Consider the following 15,994-nt stretch of genomic DNA (forward strand, 5'->3'; position numbering starts at 1 on the left):
GCCACTATGGCAGAATTGTATATTCAATTTATTTTCAAATCCTCTCAAAAGAAAAATCTAGAGAAAGCTGATTTACATTTAATATTTTCATCCAAATAAACGTGTAAATGCATAGTGCTTTGCTATCCTTGTCTGAGAAATGCAGTAATCGACGGTACTGCTTTCAGCTCGCTAAGTGTGGTGCGAATGGGAAAGGGCGAAATCGATTCGGGCGCACATAGGCCGCTGCAGAGCCGGTAAGCCTCACTTGGGCAACTATAAGAGCGAGCCAATCTCCCGTTATTTCGATACAACCCGCTACTCCTTATCCCAGCAATCAGCAAGCTCAAACGCTTACTTCTCGTATTCAGTGAAGGGAAATTGGTATTGGACGAGTTGCCTCCCTTGCGTAACATCACCGGCAATAGAGCTCCAACTGTAACAAAATTATTGTGGCATTTTATGATATATTTATGGTAAACCGTTACATTTACATCTATTTATCGTTTTATTATAAGAAATATAGACTGCGTTACCGATTCCGTGTAAGAACAGTAATTGCCTTAGTATAGATTTCTACAATAAAACCGAGATGTGGTATATTCTAGTTATACACCGGTAACTATTTCACTATGTGTGTCAATAGTTGACAAAACGTTCTAAACTGTTGCTGATCCACGTCATAAGTCAAGTCATAACCGCCACTAAATGGTGCCAGTCTTGATAGTATATTAGCACCCGTCGATCACTCGCAAATTGCAATGAACTTCAATATATAAATCGCTGGGCGGTATATACACGAGGTATTCAACACTTCCGACAATCTATGTTTTTCTCTGTCTGCGTGTTGATTGGTTACATTGGTAGGAGGGGTATAGTATTTGACAGGTGCGTGCGCAATGATATGTATAAGACAACTTTCATTTTCATCACTATTGTTTAATGAATACCTATAAGTTACATGTAGATTGATATTGGATTCGTTTTAAGCACATTTCCACACATCATCGGATAATCACAGCTTTCTAGCGTATGCAACAGACGCATTACATGGGAACTATTTTCTTCCGCCGCGCTTGACGGGCTGTGCTGCGGCTGTGAGAGGCGGCTACTTTGAGATTGAGTGTAGGGTCGATCTCAAGGCAAGTCCACATGAGTTTGTTTAGCGTGTCTTGAGGAACTCGGTGCTAGAGTGTGGTTATGGTCGTACTCTGTTGGACATGTGGTCATTTTGGCTAAATTATACCGGGAAAATGTTACTTTTCACTTTACTCCTCGCAACAGGTAAGTGAACCATTGTGCTGTAAAAAATGTAATGTCATATTATTTAATTGTTATACGCCGGCGAGCCCTTTTATACCCGTCAACAGTTCCCGTGTGCTCTGACAGATTCTGACGTATGATAATATTGATTAAGAACATATCTATGATAAACCATATTTAGCCAGCTTACCGCTACCTCTTGACATTTAATTACAAGGAGCAAGTACAATCATTATAAGTTTCAAGTGCACTGATCCCTAGTTTTTGTGTTAATTAATAAGCTGAAATTTTGTCATATTTTTACATCGAATTTTAAGACATATATTGTCAAGTCTGAAATTGAATTTGAATTGCAAAGATATCGGTTTAAGTCTTACGTTTTCAAATTGGTAAGAATGGCAATATGAATTAATGGACTTAGAGGTTTTACTAGGATTGTAACAACTAGACTTAAAGATAACAAGAGGTACATTAAATGTTTGTCTAAATAAACAGAACGCATGCTTCCCAAGTATTTGCATATGGGCTTCTTTAAGTGTGTTGACTTGTTGCGATAAACTATCGCGAGTAGTCATGATAATCTCGTCATATTGTCATGAAGACTTGTGTCTGGAGAAGGTGATTTTGGACTGCATGTAAACAGTAGTGTCAGAGTCTCTGTCCTACACGGCAAACAAGGTACTTTGGTCATAACTCGTGGATCACTAGAATATCGAGTTTCTCAAACGCTCTGCCGAAAGACATGCTGTTTATGCGGACGCTAAGTCTCACATACGTTATAAAATTTTATGACGAGCTTGTCGCGTGGCGTGTTCTTTCATCTTTCTTTTTTCTCTTTACATAAATAATAGGCGTCATTACATTCAGTTTCTGCTTCGGATCACTGATGTTTGCCCCCGTGGTGCTATCGACGTCTCATAGACCACAGAAATTTTACCATCGTCTGATTGAGGGTGGAAAATGTGCGATTTGGATTTTTTAGCCGAATTTGAAAGCGAAGCACCGAGACTGAGCACAGTGACACTGGTTAAACCAAGGTTTTTTCTGCACTGCGCATTCACAAGCCTTCCTAAAAGCGGGCACATCTTTCAACACCACGCTCATTTGCGCCGGCGCGAGCGTCTCTAGCATCAGTAATACGCTAACAGGTCTAGGACATCGGGGAAAGCCAGTCATCTTCTCTCAACCGAGATACAGTCTGCACCATCAACTCATAACATGACCGCAGTAATTCTCAATTTGAGTTAACACTAGACCCGTTAGACAAACAGATGTTGACTGCGCCGTCTTGGTCGCTGAGCAGGGTTGTAACGTGGATCTGTAGGCTATAGGAAACATATACACCGCGGATGTAGGTTTAATAACTGTATCGTTCCACTGGGAGAAATTGGCGTTAATCGTAGTAAAATATAAGTGGTACTCGGCAAGCGTAAGGGAAGTGTCTGTTATGTCGTAACGTCGAGGTATTATTCATGTTAAAGCCATAAAAGTAAAAAGCGGGGATACACTGGAGGTTATTGCATCGGATGCAACTGTATTTACAATGAGCGCAATAACAGCTGGCCTCTAGCTCAACGCTCTCTGCCAAACTTCCATTCAGACATTTTTACGAACAATTCAGCTTTTCTTCAAGATTTTGGTATTTTTTCTTCGGAAACGATTCCCAATTGCTAACAGCCAAATCGGGTGATAATTAATTCATCCAGGATGTAGCAAGTTATTAAAATCCCTTCAGCCAGACGATGGACATGAATGACGAATCTTGCACTGGCGGCCAGTCGAGCACGTGCTGCGTGGTGTCATTACCTCTGTAGACTTACGTCATCGTTACGACATCACCCGTAACACCTTGTAATTACCTTTTATGATTGTAATTCGATCGATCCGGAAATTGCATTTCAATGACAGTTTCCTCTTTGTTCACCATGAATAATCCGTTCCCTTCTACAGTCAAAAATTTGTCCTACAAGGTATTGGATTACGGCAACAGTTCGAATTTTGTGCAGAAGAGATTTTCCTGGGTCATAAATATCTCTTGTTGAGCATTAATTGTTTATTTTGCCACATTCGGACAGTGGAACCCAGACAATCGAAGCTCGATTGCACTGTGATAGGATAACTTGGCGAAAGATTTCAGAGAAAATAATACGATACCACGGTGTGGCCATACATTTTCGTCTCCCTATGTCTTCCTTTAATTGGTAGATTACCGGCCCGTGAGAGTGGCAGTAGGTATTGCACAGGTCGTACTGTGGGATATCTGTGTGTATACAGCGCCCAGACCCACCGTCCAGGCCAGTAGATGGATATTGACATTCCGACAACTAACATGTGATGGTAATTATCATCAGCTGTTGGAGCTGGTAGACGGCGAGATGGGGTACGGGGGCATGATAGAGAGCAGGCTGGACACCCCTGGAAGCGTGTTTGTCCAACTGCCGACTGCTAAATATGCGAGAACAGCGGTCTGCGAGCCAGCTATTTCTCATCTTGTCAGCTCAGATACCGCGGAGAGACTTTGCTTGTTTTGACGTAATAGTTTGGTTTAACTTAGTGCCGTGTATCCAACAGCTGGGTGGACGACTTCAAATAAATATTATTAATGGTTACTTATCCTAATGGTTAAAGACTTAGGTTGGGTACGGTGATTAGGAAAACACTTGTGTTTTAGGTTGAAACTGTGCTGCCAGGTGGTAGATTGAACATGTTTTGGAATCCATGCAATTGGATTCTAAGTGTTCAGTTTAAGTGATCCCTACTCTTGGTACAACTTTCATTTGGAAAAATATCCTTTAAGAAGTTCAAATTATTTTTTAAACAGAGAATGTTGATTGTATGTCATAGTTATCAATGCGAAATATTTCTCTGTTAATAGGATATGTATAAACATATATTCTCTAGGTAAATATTAAACATCTGTCGAAAGTCTTTGTGATGCTCCTTTGTAAAAAGGTATGTTATCTCAGGGTTTCAGCTGTTGTAATCAGAACTAGAAATGTTTTTGTACCTGCTTTTAATTTGTTTATTGATGAATCAAAGAACTGAAACTTTTTCTCAAGATAACTGACACTTTTCACACAAATCAAAAACAAGAAGCTACCCAGTTCTCTCAACCCCAGTACAGTTTTAGCTCTCCGTGCGACTTGATGTTCTTTGTTTTGTGGATTTAATTAGCAGACCTCATTTAAATGTTTCTTGTTTGAAAGTTGAAACAGCACTTGTGTTCGACTTGATTAGACAGGAGGGGCTACACCTGATAATCTTAGTGCCAGATTAGATGCAGAGAGCGATAGCTTGTCAAAGAACTAGAGAGAGGCTAGTATTTTTAGACCAAACCTGCACTTCCGTCTTTTTTTTCCATCCACTTTTTGTGGATGTTTGCTTGTTTTTCCAAACAGATCATTTCCCGACTCGAGGCCTATACTCCGCTTGGGGTTACCTCGAATACTTCCATTAGCTCGTGGGGCCCTCGCGGAGTTCTCAAAGTCATCTTAAGTAACGCAGAGTGTTTAGATGGTACTAAATACCTGTATCAGGGGATCAGCAACATAGACCATCTGTTCCTCTACAGCATGTGAAATGTTCAAAGTAACTTTCTAATATTTCATTGTAGATCACTTGAGGATTAGACAATCAGAACCAAGGTTGAAAAACGCTTTGACTGGCTTAGCCTCTGAAACCGATGATAAAGGAGAGATGTTTAACACCCTCACAGGCGTAGCTTTAAAGTGGCTCTTTGGCTACAGAATCAAAGCTTACGTGGTATTCATACATACATAGTAAGGGTAGACATATAATAAACAGTTTACCTTTAAGCTTTGTTTGAACCCAGGATCAAAGATGGCTCTCCTTCAGGCCTTTGTAAAATAATACAGTTTTGCCTAAGGGATTATTTGATGAAGGTAGGGCTGAAAATATTACCTTTGTTTTTGATAATATCTATAGCTTTTATTTCCCTGTTGTTTGTTTTGTTTCTTGGCTGAATATAATTAATCTTATCAGACCACACCAGAACGGGTTTGGATCAAAGCAAGTATATTGTGGTAAATTAATTTTTTTGTGAACAGCCAGCTGCAAAAATAATCATTTGAAACAAACAAAATTTTGTGAAGCACTCAACTACTTGTACTTGAGGTTTCGCTCACAATTATCTGATATATGATATACTCTATTTGATCATTTTCAGGTTCAGATGTTATTAATGCTTATTATTAGCATTGTACTCAATCTCATTAAAATCAGACCTCAGTTCTGAGGACATCCCATTAGGGGTCACATCAGAACGGCCTTTCATCCAACCAGTCAGAGCATCGCTTACCTGATTATGAAAGTGACAGTCGGAATGTGATTTCTAATCATGCAACCTCGAAAACTTTAACTCCGAACGATAGTTACGGGTTAAACGACTGAATCCATAGAATCTAGACCATCTATTAGCCATTCCAGAATGTTCTTTTATTCTGGTTTCAAATTTGAAATAGAGAATTTGTCAAAATATGTTTCGAAGTGTAGTCGCCAATGTTAAATTAGTGCCGTAAAGCGCGAGAAAGCTGCCTTCTGATTGGTCCTTCCATTGGGCGGTCAAAGTTAGCGCAAGGTCGGTCTGACGTGACCCGTAATGGGATGTCCTCAGATCTTTGTTTAGCGGTAGCGAGAACTAAGATCTGATTTTAATGAGATTGCATTGTACTGTACAATGGTATTTCAATGTTCTTCAAGTGTTTCGCTTGTCATGGTAACCTCAAGTCATAGAACTATGTCTGGCATAGTCATAGAAACTTTAAAAAGGTGAAGGAATTGGAGTTGGTTTTGTCTAGCTTTACAAGTCAAATCAGTTAGAGTGAGCTATGGTCCTGTTGAAAGCAGAAAGATAAGATCATGGCCTGGCCATGAGTCTTGCCAGTAACTGCCTCACCAGACCTATAGGTACTGTATAGCGACCTAGCAGGAAGGCTATATACTGTATACTGACCCAGCGGAAAGGCTATGCATAGTCGTATACAATGTGTTTGTTGTCAGTCTCAAGTCTGCCCCAGTTTGTGAATGGAATTAGGTCAGAGCGGAACCTAAGATCTAGTCTCTAAGACTGGCATTTGGAAGTGGTCTGCCTAGGTGTACAAATAAACTGGTAGATCTGAAATAGTTAACAGAGAAATTGGGTTAAGTGAAAGTAATAAGAGTCCTTTACTGACAGTGATGGTGTTTTGTGAAAGCAGAATGTCTGTGGCCCTCTTTGGTACATGTGGTTTAATTGTTGATCAAAAACATTACAAGAGTTCCTGAATATTCTTTATTTGTAAATAATTCATTTTCAATCATCGCATCCCCAAACTCTCACATTTATCGTGAAAATTATTTATTTCATTTACACTACACACAGTACCTAGCTATTAACTCAGTGTACCAAGATCCTAGCTAAATAAAAGTAAAATCCCTTTCCATAAAAGAAATCTCTGCTAAAATCAGAGTCCATTGTACAATTCCTACTCTATCATGAGCATGTGTTTATAAATATATCAAAAAGCGATGATACTGATCAGTGGCACCCATCACAAACACATGCAAGGGCAAGTCAATTGGTCAAAACATTGTCTGAACCATCCTCTATTTATTCAGCCTATTTGTCTATTATTGTATGTACATCTCTTTGTGTGGGATGTCAGACTCTTCCAGATATGTTGTGACTATCCCAATCCTGTCATAATGGCACCAATGTCTCTGTACATGCGTGTGGGGCAGTGGGCGGTGGGTTGGTCCAGATGATAGTTTGATTGCTTGGCATTCAGCCGGGTTGAATCTCAGAATGGGTAGATTTTGAGTAATCCTTGGTTTCAACTGTTACATGGCTGTAGTTTTGTAGAAAATAGTTACACCCATTCATCTGACCGAGTTGGTATTTGCTTCGCTCTAAAATAAGGAGTGAGTGAGTATGATTTTACGCCGCCTTTAGCAATTTTTCAGCAAAATTAAAGCAGGAGACGCCAGAAAGGGGCATCACACATTGTAACCATGTCGGGAATTGAACCTGGGTCTTCCTCGTGATGAGCGAACGCTTTAACCACTAGGCTACCCAACCACCCCCAACAAAAAGATCAGCCTATATGACTAGGGGTGCAATAATTCTTACAGCAATATTAGGTAGACAGACTGAACATACTTTCTAGAAACTGTGAACTGGGGTGAGACCCGGTTAGAACTTCTCATGGCAAATAGCATGACTGATGATATTTTTTATTTAAGCTGTACTTGGCATCCTGTGCTATGATTGTGTCCTGTGGTAATATATGCTGTATTTCTGTTTCAGTGGTCCTTGAATGTAATGGCCAGGACACGTTTTACTTCAGCACCAAGCCCCGGGACTTGGATGTAGTGGAAGAGACAGAGGTGAAATTAATGTGTGACGTGTCCAATCGGCGACACATAATCTTTCAGTGGATAGAAAATGGCAAACAGATTGAAAACACTACGAGACGATTCCAAGAAGATAGTAATATGCGGATTTTACGTGTATCCCGAGATGAGGACATTGGCCCCTTTCAGTGCATAGCGACTAACGTGACTACGGGATTCTCGCTTCAGAGCCTGGAGGCACACCTCAATATTCAATGTAAGTACAATTTACTTTTTGTATCGCCTTCTCACACCCCACTCAGTATTTACAGTTATCACGTTCCATGGGGACTTCAGTCAGCTTCGTCCTTTCCCACACATGGTTTATTGTGAAGGAATATTTACTCCAGATCTAACATGTCGAGGAAGTTTAAAATCTGCATTTGAAGTGGCTCTTGACCAAGAATTGAAATACTTGGCCTCATAAGATGCATTTCAGTGCTAGCGATGCGAACAAGGTGTTGTTTGCACCCCATGGACAATATGAGGTATATTTTGTATGTAACAAGGTGGGATGTATCACCATTCTGACTCAGCTGTATGTACAAGTGTCAGTCATTCACTAGCTTCATACAGAGTGTGCCTGTTTATACAGGGTACAAGTGTTGGAACATGGCGATTGGATAATATATTTTATAGATCAGACTATGGTTGACTAATAAGAATTTATTGTTGATTTTCTAAAAAGAATATCTTGAATGAAATTAAAACGAGTCTTAAGTGTAGTAGTGTATTGAGCTGAAAGGATATTTAATTTGTGGGATTGCTCTATCGTTAATACTTTACATCTCTGACATGTTTGTACAGTAGTTTAAGGACACTATGGGGTTAGCTCAGTGGTTAGGTTGTTTGCTCATGACACCGTTGTATTGAGTTCTTTTCTGGAAGTAGGTAGTATTTGTGTATCTCACTCAAGGTGTTGATGCCGAGATGTAGCTTGATGACTGCTAAGCAATGTTGGGGCACGGGTGTCCCAGTCGTCTAAGGCGTCGCAATTCGCTGTGCAGAGTTGTGGCCCTGTTCACACCAGGAGCCTGTGATTGTGGGTTTGAGCCCTGGTTATGTTTCTAGGTTTTTCGGCACCATACCCATGCTTGTGGCTTTAACCAAAGTCTGAGACCTGCATCACTTCTGGCTTTCCTCTCACATTAAGCTGACACATCCACTGTTTGAATATTGTATGTTTTATTTACATTGGGCAATTTAACTAGTGAATTTCTTGGGCTCAGACATAGCTCAGGATCAATACTTTTATAAGCGCTAAAGTTGGGTATGTTCATTTTCGTGTAACAGCCCGCAAGACACAGTCAATACAAATATTATCTGTAAGGGGAGTTGATAGCCTTTTAAGTTTTACTGAAGCAATACTTGTTTGGTTATCAGATTGACAGACTGGATTGAAAAGACAGAAATAAAACATAAATGAAAATGATGAAAAATTAATTTTCAATGTGTTTTGATGGATTAGAAAAATAACAAGATGTCATGACAAGATACAAAGAAACTGCCATTGTCTTGAAGCAACAACTGATGAAATACACAACATGATGTCTAGCCACTGCAAGCATATGGTGAACTTTAGTAAATAGCTGTGATGGTTCAGATAGTAATATCAGTTTTAGCTTTTAATTTCCACTTGAACTTACGTAACGTCATGTGAAATAAACAAAAATATTCAGATACGGGGTAGACCGCATCGGTCAAATCCAACTAGTTTGCAGCTCATTTCGGACTTGTAATTCATAGGAGATATTAACCAGTCTCTGAACATTTTAACTTTGTGACTAACAGACCAATAGCTGTGTATCCCTCAGATATGTAAATTTGTTTTTTATTTTATTTCAATCTATCAAAGACAGCTTGTGTGGTAAAAAATCTTTCAAACATAAACTAAAGCTTGCCCTAAATATGTCTGATAATGGTGGATCCTTGTCAGCCTTGCTGCAATACGAGCCTGTGCAGTAGTAAACGTGGTTGATAGCCATCAAAGGTTTTACTACACGTACCCTAGAACATGGCAGGCATTATATCACATATGTGACTGAAATGTGTGACACATGCACCGGCTTTATGGCTCTCCCAGTCCGTGTGGGTAACTGGCCTGCCTACCATGAATGAAGACTCACATTGCCCAAATTGTTTATGAAGTGAGACCAATGATAATGGGCCATCCAGCTAGGTTGTTACAAGGTATAATGCCCCGATCACAGCCCAGGTCAGGAAGTAACACTGCTGGCCAATGATCTCCCACTGGCCTGTGAAAGTACTGGCAATATAACTTAATACATACCTGGACATTTTAGGAGGTATGCTGTATTAGATCAGCATGGAGGTGATATGCTTAAATACCCTAGAATAGAAAGTGTCTGGGATCACGTGATTTGTGTGTTCAGAACAGTCTCTGGTTTTTACTGTACTTATGTTTCATGAACCAAAGGAAGTACATTGGTTTGACTAAATTTGTGAATAAATAGGTGTAGGCTTAAAAAGTGAAAACTAAAACATACTACTCAACGTTTGCTAAGGACCACAAAGATGACTATTTTGGTCCTTAGCAAATGTTGAGTGGTATATATAAAGTAGAATCTGATGTTCCTACTAATGAATTGCAATATTTTTTATTATTGTTTAAGGCCACTGTGAGTACTACTCCAGCTATATGTCGGCCATGTAAAATACTATTGTTGCTAGTCAATCACTGGATTGTCTGGTCCAGACTCGATTATTTCCAGACCTCCGTCATATAGCTGGAATATTGCTGAATGAGGCGTTAAACAACAAACCAAACCCAAAAGCTATTGTTACTAAACTGTACACTGGCATATATCGGTGTAACTTCAATCAATAACATTTTTAGTTTTAACACCATTTTTTCAGACACTTTACTTGTTAAGAACACCCTCGAAATAGTTACTTTGTGATTTGGGTGTAATATCCTGGATCCGCCTCCGTAACTACCGAGTTGGTTTGGCCCAAGTGTCATCTTGTGATCCTGTAATGTGTCTCTGTAATGGAAAGTCTTATCAGTCATGACCATGACGCTTGTTACAAGCTTGGCTTAATTATCCCGATGCCTGAAGTGTATGCCCATGCTTCATGTATATTTGAACTGTGGTCGGATGGCTTTACGTGACTGAGTGAGAGTCAAGCTTCACTGAACATGCCAAAGGTGAAAGGGTGACTTGAGGATAAATTTGATTAAGAAATTAGATATTGAGATGTGTTTACGTAATTAGCTGGAATTGAATATGTTGATATCCTGAACTTTAGGGTGTTAATTGCTGATTTAGTTTGGCTGTTTGAGAATGTTTGATCTATTTGTACCTTGTTTATCGACACTAATGGTTTGGTAGGTACTTCATCAATATATAATGAGATCATTGAATTGAGCTGTGTTTTCACTGCAACATTCCGTCACTAGGACTTGAGAACCTATATATAAACATCAAATATTAACATCTGATGTTTCTAAATAGACTTGCCAAAGGGTCATAACAAGTTGTGATACATTCATCCTGTTCAAAGGAAGGAAATTAGTGCTGTTGAAACACTGAAGTTCCTTGGAAGCATAGATACCGGTTACCATGTCTACCAGAACTCAAGTAGAGGTATACTTATGGAGGTAAATATAGAACTCTTATATAGATCAATATACAACATCCAAGACGAAAAATGAAAATTCTTTTCTTATGTCAGATCAATCTGATAGCACATATGAGGAATATAATTTGTTTATCATAGGGTGAATACGCTATTTATCAACTAGCAGGCCAGTGATAAGAAAAGACACCCTGGGGAGGTGAGCTAAATGGTGATGGACTGGATGTGGAAGCAATGCCTGATAGCTGGATGGTGTTGAAGACGTACCCGATGAGAGCCCAATAACAACAAATTGATGTAGTGGGGAGAGGGAGAGCCCGTTCATCATATGATCATCTATAAACAATATGTCAGCCTATCAGCGGGCAGCCATATTGGATGGGTGTTGAATGCTGGGATAGGTTACCTGTAGGGGCAACATGGGGATACAGACATGAGGCTGATAATCGGACAGGGAGCTCTAGATAATTATTTTGACATTTTCGTTCGGTGTCGTATGGCTTGTATCTATTTGTGAGGATTTCTGATGTGCGGAACCATTTCAAACAAGCTGACACAAGGTGGTGTGATCGGTAATGATATGCATGGTTAATATGACACTAATATTAGTTCACCTCAAATCCGTCATCAATTAAGAATCTTTTAAAACATTGATGACAATGATAAGGACGATGATGGAAATTTTTGTAGCTATTGTGTTGCATCTGATTTCACCTTGAAGATTTAATTTAAAAAATTAAAACTATTTCATGCAATAAATTCTATAATGTTTGTTACTGATATTTTGGATTAAGAGGAGTGCTTATTGGTTGGAACAGGATGTAAGAAACAGCTTTATACATGTAACAGTGGCTGGAAGAGTATTGACGCTATAGATTTATAGATGTGGTAGAAATTGAGAAGGTTGAACATCCTGCATTAATTGTACTGCCTGATTGTATTTGACTTTGTATTTAGCAGCTCGGAGAGTGGGTTAATCCATCTTACCTCACTAATCCCTATCACACCACGCAGGCAGAAGGACGTCAGCAGATTAAACTTGGGTAGGCCCGAGGCAGGGACTACCGTAGTGGTCATCACATTGAGCAATGACATGGCTGCAGGCTGCCACAGAGTGGTTACAAACTAATAGCTTGTTTAATTTGTCCGCGAGCATGTGAATGTCACCGAATGAGTCAAAGCGCGATAACATGGGGGTACTAACAGAATTCTCACACTGGTCATTTGGGTCCAGCCAGGTGTTAAACTCAATCCTTTGATGTAGAGTTTGTTTAATTATTATCATGGTGATGCATTCTTGTAGTATTAGTCCTATTCAGGTTCTTTATCAACATTGTTGTAAATATGTCGAAAACAGGATTAGAACGCTTGTGATGTAGTTTATGTGTCACATCTCGGTAAATAGATATGTGTTAGCCAATTCAGCCTTCCATCGCTCTACGTCCGCCAGGAGCTTCAAAGTGTTTCATCATTTAAGCAAATCAGGTGCAGTTTTCAGGCCCTTGTGCCAATGGGATCAGCGTCTTGAGGGCCTGTCTTCAAAATTCTGGACAAATATAGGATGATTAGCAATTATTGAATCAATATTTCACACATTGAGAATGCATAATGTACAAGTTCTAAGCCTGTGATCAATCATACTTTACAGGAAGTCTTAATATCCATAAAGTCATTATTTAGCACACAAGAATTATCTGAATTTCATTTTTCGGGCTTTCATGGTAAATGTTTAATTAAGTTTTGTAATGTAGAAGCTGGCTTCCATCAGTGTAAACATCTCATTTAGAAGCTAGAGATTCTTGCACAGTTCTAGGCTATTGTAACACCATTAAAGCATGGGATTGACGTTACGCCGTCAGGGAACAGGTAAACCTATCAAGAGTTTATGTCCATAGATTCACCAGAATATGTTTTTCGGATGCAGCAAATGCTTATTTGCAGGAGGAAAGCCTGATGTATGTCATTGTTAAAAACAATCTTTCTTTGCACAAAGCATGGCCAGACTTGGTGTGTTGGTCGCGTGTTCGCTCACTTGTTGACATAATATTCGACAGTATGAGCAGATTTATGGCATAATTTGCAATGTGCTCGCGTTTTTTTACTGCCATGCCTATGCAAGAACAGCTGCTCAAGCAAGCACAGCGTACATATATGTGTTTTCTCTTTTGAAATTGTTTGTGACTTTCTGAACTGTAGACTACTCCGTCTCTGAAATAGTCTTTTTATTTGGCTAAAAGATGCATGTAAAGTGAAATAGAGTAGCTTATATGGCTCATTAAAAGAAACTTTATTTTGTTTTACAGGAAATTTGTCTCAATTTATAAAACTGTTGACCAGTTTGTCATGGTCAGACTTCAAGCATCTGTTGGGATATTATGTGTGTGTGTGTGGATTATACTTACAAACATGGTGACGGTTGAACTGGCCATGACATTTATCAGGTCAAATATGTCATAGATTTGTCAATGTCCTTTTGAGTGTTTTGGGGTAACATGGTATAAGACTGTCGAGGGTCAGACGCGATGTGTGTAGTGGAGCAGACGGCAACAAGGCATCTGTTGCAGTCCACTGTGGCAGTGATTGATTTTGTTCAAGGATTATAAGTTCATATTTTGTGCTCAGAGAGTCATCTCATGAAAAACCCATTTCCTGTGCCTTTGGGCTGCCTGTTCTGAGTTGAGTAATGTTTTTAAGATGGATGACTCCTTTGAGTCTACTCTAAGAGTGGGATCCTGAATACAGCGTGCCCGAAAAAGAAGCAGAATAGCAGAAAAATTGGATGAAAATGTTGCAGTTTTGTCGCTGTGTTCATAGATTGGGATCAAGGTCAAGTTTTTTAACTGTATGTGTTAGATAAAACGTGTTGATCTAGTAAATGTCATATTTTCGCTTAAAGGTCACGAAGAACAATTCACATTACAAGGGAGACAATAATCTGTCCAATCTGTGTCACAACCGGGAATATGATTGATTTCAATTGAACTGGGCAGACATCTTCTTTGGGAACCATTTGACTGTGAATGACCCTATATAGCATAGGGCTGTCCATTGCCACAGGGGTTGGGGGGGAGAAGGGGAGAGGATTGGAGGTAGTTAATGCCAGTGGCAGCCTGGCTATGATATGCTTGTCAACATCAAAGAATATAAATGATTTTGCGAGAAGGTCTCCGATGACTAATTATTCGAGATAGCTCAAAGTGAACAAGGGCTAGGATAATCTGGTGGTGTGAATCGGCCATGGACCTGTTTGATAAATGATCCATCCATGTTGAATGCGACCCAGTATGGTGGGAGAGAGGCAGTGTTGACATTGAAAAGCCTTTCATCAACCTCTTTCTGGACTTCATACAAAAAACACTCCACACCTCCATAGAAGGTTTATGAATATTTTATATACCATCTTTGTAGTGAGAAGGTTAGTTTGTACAATAAACAGTTCTGAAATGATATATTGAAAAAATATACCTTGACCGCCCTTCATGTTTGTTTGGCTGTCCGGATGAAAGAGTTTTTGAGTTGTAACAGGTTTATCAATGCTACATGTGGTTTGCTATTTTTTCATATCAACTTGATGGGCTTTGTCCTTCATATTCCCAACTTTGCTACTTTGGAAGTAAAAACTGGTTGTATCTGAGTGTTAGATGATGGTCCATTGTAGCATATGATTGATGAGAATGCTGGAAAAACTTGCTCTTGTCAAAAGTTAAAAATTACTTTCAGTGTTGACAAGATAGAGGTGCAGGGAGTGCACGTTGGAATTAAATCTTTCCATAAATGTTGACTTGTAATATAAAGCTCATTTGCCAATGATTCTTTGTGGATCGGTGCCACTCTTTGGTCAACAAAGGGAAACCTGTACAATCATGGATCCTGTGACAGAGAAAAGAGTGATTACAATGGCCTAATTCCATTGCTTTTGTGCTCTCAACCTGCACTCTTTGTTGTGTGGCCTGCAAACAGAGACCAGCTTCTTTTGGATGAAATTTTAATCATCATAGTTCATTTTATCCTGTAAAGGTCTTTTAAGTTGTTGTGCAAAATCAATAATTTCCACAAAGTAAGATTTTAAAAGTAACTGTGTCAAAAACTCTGTATGTAGAATTTGTCCTGAAAATCTGAAAATTTTAGATTTCTTTCTTCGGTTTAGTGAAAATTATGTTCCATTAAAGGTAATTATGGAAAGATGGTTATTAATTGACATCTTGCCAGAATGCCGGCTCATTCTGCTTGTGCTTTGATGCATAGGGCTTCTGTCAAAAGAATATGAAGCCATACAAAAGTCACATGTTGTTTTCAATTTTTGACATTGTCGATTTGATGGACATTGTATTTGATGGATAGATTTCAATTCGGCACATTGTGAGATTCAAGAGACAAAGAAAAAATTATGTACACAGGTAAAATTTAGTAGTGGTAGTGTTACTTAATTGAATATTTTGTGTAATTCATTTGAACAGAAAACCTAATGTTGATGTTGAATAAATGTTTTTTAATGAAATGTTGACACCACATTGTATCAGAGTAATTGCAGATTATGAACAGAAATCATAAAATATAAGTAGGACAGTCTTGATATTAATTTCCGAAACATAGTAGCTAGACCACCTAAAGCAGACGCCATTATGCCATTCACCATCGCATGTCCCATGATCCGTCTGTGTGATACAACAGACTCATAACCCCTTTGACAAATCTGTTATCACCTCTCACCACTCAGCTGGACAATACGGGACTTATATCCTGGTTTGTCCAGTGGTCAGTA

At 39.1% G+C, this 15,994-nt stretch overlaps 1 protein-coding gene across 2 annotated transcripts in view; it reads left to right on the forward strand.

The window, feature by feature from the left end:
• The first annotated feature begins 1,103 nt into the window (after window positions 1-1,103).
• LOC124131835 (inactive tyrosine-protein kinase 7-like) overlaps window positions 1,104-15,994 on the forward strand; it is a 137,282-nt gene continuing 122,391 nt past the window's right edge. The window contains exons 1-2 of one of the 2 annotated variants that reach the window (XM_046495326.2): window positions 1,104-1,263; window positions 7,547-7,849. In XM_046495326.2, the coding sequence (XP_046351282.2) occupies window positions 1,200-1,263; window positions 7,547-7,849 (367 nt within the window). In that variant the 5' untranslated portion in view covers window positions 1,104-1,199. Of the gene's footprint in view, window positions 1,264-3,476; window positions 3,580-7,546; window positions 7,850-15,994 lie in introns of those variants that run through there. The other variant, XM_046495328.2, reaches the window with a different exon arrangement.

This window comes from Haliotis rufescens, unplaced genomic scaffold (assembly GCF_023055435.1).
Source record: "Haliotis rufescens isolate VD_foot unplaced genomic scaffold, xgHalRufe1.0.p SCAF_3, whole genome shotgun sequence".
Lineage (NCBI taxonomy): Eukaryota > Metazoa > Mollusca > Gastropoda > Lepetellida > Haliotidae > Haliotis > Haliotis rufescens.